This window comes from Salpingoeca rosetta (assembly GCF_000188695.1).
Source record: "Salpingoeca rosetta unplaced genomic scaffold supercont1.39, whole genome shotgun sequence".
NCBI classification, from domain to species: Eukaryota; class Choanoflagellata; order Craspedida; family Salpingoecidae; genus Salpingoeca; species Salpingoeca rosetta.
In genome coordinates this window covers 219,999-227,837 of record NW_004754895.1, presented here as the reverse complement: position 1 = coordinate 227,837, position 7,839 = coordinate 219,999, and the positions used below count along the sequence as shown (strand labels likewise).

At 55.5% G+C, this 7,839-nt stretch overlaps 3 protein-coding genes across 3 annotated transcripts in view; 2 read left to right on the top strand and 1 right to left on the bottom strand.

Moving 5' to 3' along the window:
• PTSG_11092 (uncharacterized protein) overlaps positions 1–668 on the top strand; it is a gene marked incomplete at both ends in the record, with an annotated part of 1,016 nt that extends 348 nt beyond the window's left edge. The window contains 2 exons of the mRNA XM_004987954.1: positions 161–258; positions 483–668. Of these exons, the coding sequence (XP_004988011.1) occupies positions 161–258; positions 483–668 (284 nt within the window). The remainder of the gene's footprint in view (positions 1–160; positions 259–482) is intronic.
• Positions 565–5,038, bottom strand: PTSG_11091 (uncharacterized protein). The gene is made up of 11 exons (XM_004987953.1): positions 4,481–5,038; positions 4,248–4,309; positions 3,974–4,097; positions 3,543–3,707; positions 3,261–3,369; positions 2,849–2,940; positions 2,573–2,668; positions 2,159–2,248; positions 1,763–1,875; positions 1,395–1,458; positions 565–1,120 (listed from the first exon to the last, which is right to left on the bottom strand). The coding sequence occupies exons 1-11, from the start codon at positions 4,991–4,993 to the stop codon at positions 884–886; spliced, it is 1,665 nt and encodes a 554-aa protein (XP_004988010.1). The 5' UTR covers positions 4,994–5,038; the 3' UTR covers positions 565–883.
• Positions 5,039–5,049: 11 nt separating this feature from the next.
• PTSG_11090 (uncharacterized protein) overlaps positions 5,050–7,839 on the top strand; it is a gene marked incomplete at its 3' end in the record, with an annotated part of 8,933 nt that continues 6,143 nt past the window's right edge. The window contains exons 1-7 of the mRNA XM_004987952.1: positions 5,050–5,459; positions 5,676–5,768; positions 5,919–6,012; positions 6,298–6,368; positions 6,551–6,786; positions 7,007–7,186; positions 7,397–7,549. Of these exons, the coding sequence (XP_004988009.1) occupies positions 5,336–5,459; positions 5,676–5,768; positions 5,919–6,012; positions 6,298–6,368; positions 6,551–6,786; positions 7,007–7,186; positions 7,397–7,549 (951 nt within the window). The 5' untranslated portion in view covers positions 5,050–5,335. The remainder of the gene's footprint in view (positions 5,460–5,675; positions 5,769–5,918; positions 6,013–6,297; positions 6,369–6,550; positions 6,787–7,006; positions 7,187–7,396; positions 7,550–7,839) is intronic.

Sequence of the window (7,839 nt, the reverse complement as noted above, 5' to 3'; positions counted from 1 at the left end):
TGTGTGTGTGTGTGTGTCTGTGCGTGTCTGTGTGTGTCTGTGTCTGTGTGTCTGTGTGTGTGTGTGTGTGTGTGTGTGTGTGTGTGTGTGTGTTCTTGCCTGTTGGTGTGCCTTCGATCTCAATTGCCCGCCCACCCGCCCTGCGCCGTCGCATGCACAGACTATGACGACATCTTTGCCACTGTCACGGATCTGCTTCAGCGTCGCGGTGGCCGCTTCATCACCGCATATCGCATCCGCACAGCCAGATCCTTCCAGGTCAGTCCGTGTCTGTCTGTCTCTGTGTTTGAGTGAGCGTGTGTGTGTGTGTGTGTGTGTGTGTGTGTGTGTGTGTGTGTGTGTGTGTGTGCTGCGGCCTGTCGTCGATGCCTTTACTGTGGACAGACGCACAAGAAGCTTCAATGTGTAACCAACCAACTCACAACGTTCACACACGCACACACACACACACACACACACACATACACGTGTATGCACGCTAGCACTCTGTGATCAAGTGGGGCCTGGACATGGTGCAAGTGCCACTGCCGCCAGCGCTGGACGACGCCGATGTGGCCAGCAGCACCCGCCTCCTCGCCTTCTCCCTCAAACACCACCACGAACAACAGCAGCCACCATCGCCGCCGCCACCACTGCCACCAACAGCACACAAGGCCAACGCAGGGTAACGAAATGAATCACATCCACACCCACGAGCGTGCGAGTTGTCGAGTGCAAAGACAGCGATGCAACACGGGATTGGACTCGCAGTTGCGCGTGCTCACGCCAACAACGTCAGCACCAGCAGTAACCTCAACACCAACACCCATGTTGACGGGACACCAACAGCAACAGTGTAACACCAACACCAACACCAATAGCAACGACCAACACCGAAACAGGGTCAGCCCGAGAGCGATGCGGTTGGTGGGATGGTGGCTGCGGGAACAGCTCGCTTCAGCACGCGGCTGGCAGTGTCGTTCTCCAAGGGCACCGCATCCTCCTCACCCTCCACATGGCCCTGATGTTGCGGGTGTTGCGGGTGTGTAGCGGTTGCCTCATTTCCGCTCTCGCCAAACGCGTCCAGCGCTGTCTGGCGCCTGCGGAACCGCTCAATGGCGGCAATCACGTGCGGCAGCACCTATGGGGTGGGGGAGTGGGCACACAGTGAGGGGAGAGGAAGGCGGGTTGGTACTGCTTCGGTTGCTTGTACTGGGTTTTGTGTGTATGTGTGTCTGTGTGTGTGTGTGTCTGTGTGTGTGTGTGTGTGTGTGCGCATGTGTGTGTGTGTGTACATCTGTGTGTGTGTGTGTGTGTGTGTGTGTGTGTCTGTGTGTGTGTGTGTCTGTGTGTGTGTGTGTGTGTGTGTACATCTGCGTGTGTGTGCAGCTCTGTGTGTGTGTGTGCGTGCTAACCTTCTCTTCTGCGTCAGCTGCCCACATCAGGTCAAGATGTTCATAGTTTGGTATGCGAATGTGCCTGGTGTGTCATATGCATGCATGCAGGGAGGGGAGAGGAGGGCGAGTTGAAGTGCCAGGACGTCACTGGTGAGCCTCAAAGCAAGAAACAAACAGACAGCACAGCACACCGAAACCCTAGACAAAGAGCAAGTCATACATGCAGAAATACACACAACATTCACACACAAGCAACACACAACACAAAACACACACACAACACACAACATACACACACAACATACACACACAACACACACAGACACACACACACACACAAACAACACAACACACAAACAAGCAAGCAGACATGCATGCGGGCTGACCCTGCTGCGGAGTGCTCTGGGAGATTTCGCTTCATCCAGAGGATGTCTGTGAGGCGATCAGCGCCGCCATACATCATCACCACGGGGCACGGCATCTGGTTCAGTGGATATTGCTGCAGTGGTGGCGGTGGTGGCGGGTGGTGGGTGATCAGGGGATTGGGGAGTTGGGAGTTGGGAGTTGGATGTAGTGAGGTGGCGCTGCAGTCGGAAAGCCCTGAAACAGCTGTGCACGCAATGCGTGATGTGTAGTGCGTGATGCGCGCATACACACACACACACACATTCGCACATACACGCACACAGACACACACACACACACATTCACACACACACACACACATTCGCACATACACGCACACACACACACACACATACACATACACCACCACGACGGACCTGCTGCTCGATGAGGCGGTACCCACTGCGGAATTCGCGGTTGTCGTCGTACTGCTGGAATGTGTCGCTCGCCACAATCTGGAACCAGTGCTGGGGAACGGGAACAGACAAGTGGGCGGCAATGGAAGGGGACGTGAAGAAGGAGGGGAGCAGGGTGAGGAAGGAGGACGCGAGCTAGTAGTGGATCCAGCTGGTCAAAGAGTACAGGGTAGAGGGTTTGTGGGGTTGGCACCGCGCACATGCAGGCACAAAAAGAGAGCTGGAGTAACGCCAGCAACGACCGAACAAACAAACATACACACACACACACACACAAACATACACACACACACACACACACACACACACACACACACACACACAAAGACACACACATGCAGACAAGGTTCCTTCTTTCCCTCCCCCTTTGCGCACCACGATGGTTTTGACGCTTGTGAGGGAGAAGAGGTGGGAGTAGAGCATGAGGCGGCGCCGCTGGTCGCCGAGCTGGTCCATCCGCCAGTCAAACAGCTGACGGCAACACGCATTGGCGGCAGTGGTGGTGGTGGTGGTGATTGTGAGCGCATATGGAAGGAGATGGGCGTGAGGTTGGTGATCGCAAAGCAAACGCACGCACGCATGCACCCACATACATACATGCATGCACGCACGCACACACACACACACATACACATACGCGTATGCGCGCACCATTTGACAGCCGCTCTCGATGAGACGTGCGTAAACGCGGCGGGTGAGGACGCTGCGCCAGAACATGACCCACGGCATCAAGGATCGCGTCCCTGCACACGCACATACACCCACACGCACATACACCCACGCGCACATACACCCACACGCACATACACCCACACGCACATACACCCACACGCACATACACCCACACGCACATACACCCGCGCGCATGGAGGGACGAAGGTGAGGCGATGGTGTAGGAGGAAAGAGAGGGGGGAATGAAATGAGTTCAGAGCCAAATCACACAATGTAACCAAACAACACTACACTCACACTCTCTCTCTCACGCATGCACACACAGGCACGCACACACACACACACACGCGCGCACGCGCACGCACAATTTGTCTTCACAAACGCAACGCACCAAAGACGAGGAAGATGGACTGGGGTGCAAGGTGCACGAGCGTCTGCAGGAATCCCTGGCGAAGACCAAGCGCCTTGGCTGCAGGTGCCAGCGCCACAAACACATCAATCTGAACGCCACGTCGCAAGAGTCGTTCACGCACGCGCATGAGTCGTTGTAAGCTGTGGGTGTTGCTCAAGATAAGCACAGTCTGATGCGCAAAGTGCGCGCGTGAACTGAGTATTAAGCGGACGCCTGTTTGTTGGGGGTGCCACATCACATGCACGTAGTGTCAATGCTCACCTTGTGTGCGAGTTGCTGGTTCAGGCTGAATGCTGCAAACCCAAGGGCCGTGCCCTGGGAGAACCCAACGTATGAAAGAGATGACGCACCCGTGCTTGCAAGCACGTGGTCGATGGAGGCTGGCAGGTCGTTTGCCGCCATTTCGTCGATGGAAAAGTCCCAAAACTGGCCACGATGTGACAAGGGCAACAAGAGGAGCGCAATGTGTTGGAGGATGGTGATGAATGCCACAAAACACACGCTAGCCATGATTTCAACACCACAGTGTCTGTGTGTTTGTATGTGTGCAGGTCAACAGAGAACAAACCAAGCGTATGCACACACACACACACACACGACACACACACACACACAAACAGCCACACACATACACACACATACGCACACAACATAGCACGCACGCAACTGGAAGCACGTGTTCAATGACTCACGGCCGGATCGTGCGGCTTGAAGGTCATGTGCTTGCAGCTGTACTTGTTTCCACGTGAGTTGCCCATCCACACGTCATACCCTTCCTCGAAGAGCAGATATGCAAAGCTGTCTCGGGTACAAAGCCTGCAAAGGTAAGCAAGGTGAAAATCGAGATGCACCACGACAACACATGAGTTGTTCGCACCAAAGATTGTCAGCCTACCAATGTGTTTGTGTGTGCGTGCGTGCGTGCGTGTGTGTGTGTGTGTGTGTGTGTGTTTGATTCTGCTGTACCATGCTTCGCTGCACTGCATCAGCCCGTGTTGGAGGAAGACGACGCCCTTCCTCGGTTGCATCTTGCGTATGCGCATGCAAGTGAGCAATAGTGAGCACAAATGAGCAATGATGAGCACAAGTGAGCTCAAGGAGCAATCCATCTAATTGGTCAACATACAAACAAAGGGCTGCCCAAACGAAATCGCATTCCACCCCCTCCTCTGCCGCCGTCCAACAAAAGTGAGCTGTACCTCAGGCTGGCGAAGGCGGTGCAGCGCAAGCTGGAAGCCGTCCTTTGTTAGCACGACATGCTGTTCCAAAAAGAAGCCAAAGTGCTGTGCCAGCTGGACGGCGGATAAGTTGTGCGTGTCCTCGCTTGGTGGGATGGTATCGCCCTGGAACACGTGGGCCTCCGAGAAGACGGAGACGCGCTTCACAAAGCTGACAATGTTCGAATCAATAAACGCAATCAACGGCGCCGGCAACACAAACAGCAGCAACCGCGTCACGGCCTCAACCACAACGATGACCAGCGCAAACGAGAGCTTGATCCAATCCGCCAGCGACAGCTGCCCCAGCCGTGTTGGATACAGCGCCATCACGCTGGGCAGTCGCGAAGAAAAGGAGGGAGCGTGTGTACGTGTGCGCGTGCGTGCGTGTGCGTGCGTGTCTGTATGTGAAAGGAATGGGAGAAGTACCAAGAAGCCGCGCTGTTTTGTGTTGTGTGGTGGAAAGGAGGGTGGGTGTTTGGTGGATTGGTGCATCCCGTTCCGCGATGAATGGCTGTTTGCGACAACATGAGAGTTTCACAAACAATTGTAGATAATTGGTTCAAGATATCATATACTCTTCCGAACCCACGCTGGTGTGGTGGTTGCACGAACGAACAGACGGGCAAACGGCTGCAGCAGGTGCACTGCCCCGTGTGTGACACACATCGCGCTCTGTCGCTCCCTCGCTCGCTGTGTTGGTGAGTCAAAGGGACGCTGTCACTGGCGTGGCTGATCTCCAGCAGCAAGACACATAGTGCTGGTGGTCGGTGGTAGTGGTGGTGTTGCTGTGTGTGTGTTTGAGAGGACACGAACGCCGCCAAGAAACAGGGGAAGATGGATGTGACGCTCGACAACGGAGACCCAGAGTATGCGGGTCTGCAAAAGGCCAAGGAGCTGGTCGACGGCTTCCAGGATGTCGATGACAAGTACCCGACCATCAGCCAGCTGAACATGGAAGGTGAAAACACCTGTGTGTGTGTGTGTGTGTGTCTGTGTCTGTGTCTGTGTCTGTGTGTGTGTGTGTGTATCTGTGTGTGTGAGTGGTTGCAGGTGGTAGTCGGAGCGTACCAGTGGGAGTATGCGTTGCGTTCACACGTGGATGAACGTAAAACAACCCTGACTCACGGTTCTTCTGGTGTTTTGTGGCCGCTTCGCTACCAAATTCACGCCTCAGGGGAAGACGCCGAGCTGTATGTCAACGAGACAGACGTTCCACCACAGCGGCACCAGTTTGGCCTGGACACGGAGATTGAGCAGCAGCTGCAACGTGCGTTGGTGGTGGCGTGCTCTTGTCGTACATGCGGACATGAAACCCTGCAATGCATGTGAGCACGCCTTGCTTTGCCCGTGGTCGCTTGGCCTGACTGTCGTCATGTTGCACGCTCACGGTTTTCTTGGTGCTCGTTGACACTTGCAGAGGTGCAAGTCCACAGCATGCAGGGCATCTTCAGTGATATTCAACGCGCGTGGATGACCGTCGACTCGCAGCTCTACATGTGGCACTACTCCGGGTGAGTTACTGCTGCCGCTGTTGTCTGTCTGTGCGTGTGCATGTGCGTCTGTGAGTGTGTGTGTATGTGTGTGTGTGCGTGTGTGTGTGTGTGAGTGTGTGGGAGTGTGTGTGTGTGCGTGTGTGGGAGTGTGTGTGTGTGCGTGTTTGTGTGTGGATGTGGATGTGCGCGCGTACGTTCCGGTTTCATAGCGCTTGAATATTTCCGGCAAGGATGTTATCTGCGACAAGTGCTTGCAATGCCGAACTCACCTATGCACGTACTGTTGCGTGAACCGCATTACAGTAAGGACTTTTGCTGCTACCAGGAGCTGGAGGAGGTCATCGTCGGCGTCGGCCTCGTCCGCCCAAAGCCAGGTCAGGCAATCGCGTTTGTCGGTGTGCGTGTGTGTGTGTGTGTGTCATGTGCAGTTGTGGGCAGCAACAAACATGTCGCTCTGCGTGTGTGCATGAGACCATCCAGCCTGCTTCTGCGATGCACATCTCACTGCGACACTCCCTCTCCCCCCCCCTCATCCCCACACCATGGCGACCTACAGGCGTGTACGACGCGAGCATTGAGCACCTGCTTGTGCTGGCAACGCCGCTGATGGTGTATCTGATTGGCGTGGACATGCGCATGGACGAGAGCGACGTTGGGGAGGTGCACCTCAACCCGGCCGTGCTGCACACAACAGCGACAGACAACGTCTGCTTCACGTGCATTGTCGGCACGCCCGACGGTCGCATCTTCATGGGCGGCGACGACGCGGCCATCTACGAAATCCAATACGAGGTGCAGCGTGGAGTAACATGGTGTGGTGTGGCGTGGTGTGGTGTGGCGTGCATGATGGGAGGGATGTTGATGGCACATGATGGGGAGGGATGTTGATGAGGGGATCAAGGTGGGAGTTTGTTGTACTGTTGGGTGAAATCGCACCCCCTTGCATGCCTCAACCTTTATCCACCACATTTGCATTCATACACGCACATACACGCCCGTGCGACCATGCTAGCGGGATGACGGGTGGCTGCGGCGCAAGTGTCGGAAGGTGAACCACACCCGCAACCTGCTGTCGTTCCTGATGCCGACGATTGTGACGCAGACGTGGGGGGTGCGCGCCGAACCCATCAGGCAGCTGGTTCTCGATCCCACGGGGACAACCCTCTTTGCCCGCTCAGACAACACCATCACGGTATCGCGCCCTGTGTGTGTGTGTGTGTGTGTGTGTGTGTGTGTGTGTGTGTGTGTGTGTGTGTGTGTGTGTGTGTGTGTGTGTGGAGAAGGGGGTCTGCCATAGCTTCACTCGCTTTGCTTCAACCTATTCCCCTCCTGCTCCTCCTCCTCGTCATCATCATCATCATCATCATCATCATCATCATCTGCCATTACCACATCCCGAAAGGCGTACCGGGTGCACGGCGGGTCGCTGTCGCGCGCGTGTGCAATGTATGACGAGCGCGGGCGGGCAGACCCGTACCGCCCAGGCCTCCACGGCGCCATCATCACCATTGCCCCAATTGCAGACAACCAGATTGTCGCCGTCACAGACAAGGGTGTGTACATGCACATGTGTGAATGTGTATGGGGGTTGTGTGCGCGCATGTGCAGATGTGTGGGTGTGTGTGCATGTGTGTGCATGTGTGTTTGTGTGTGTGTTTGTGTGTGTGCATGTGTGTGCATGTGGGTGGGTGCATATGCATGTGGGTGCGTGAGTCTGGGTGGACATGTACTGATTGGCTTGCGGATGTGCCCAGCTTGTTTCGCCAGAGATCCCGTTTCACAGCTGTGCCCTACTCATCGTGTCTGCTGTCTCATGCCACTGATGTGTGTGTGTGTGTGTGTGTG

Bases quoted from the DNA above. Each gene is read 5' to 3' on its own strand.
- PTSG_11091 (XM_004987953.1), bottom strand. From the start codon at position 4,993: ATGCACCAATCCACCAAACACCCACCCTCCTTTCCACCACACAACACA. The intron at 4,098-4,247 runs GTACAGCAGAAT...TTACCTTTGCAG, and splicing joins ATGCAGTGCAGCGAAGCATG to GCTTTGTACCCGAGACAGCT. The intron at 3,708-3,973 runs GTGAGTCATTGA...CATCGTGGCCAG, and splicing joins TCAAGCCGCACGATCCGGCC to TTTTGGGACTTTTCCATCGA.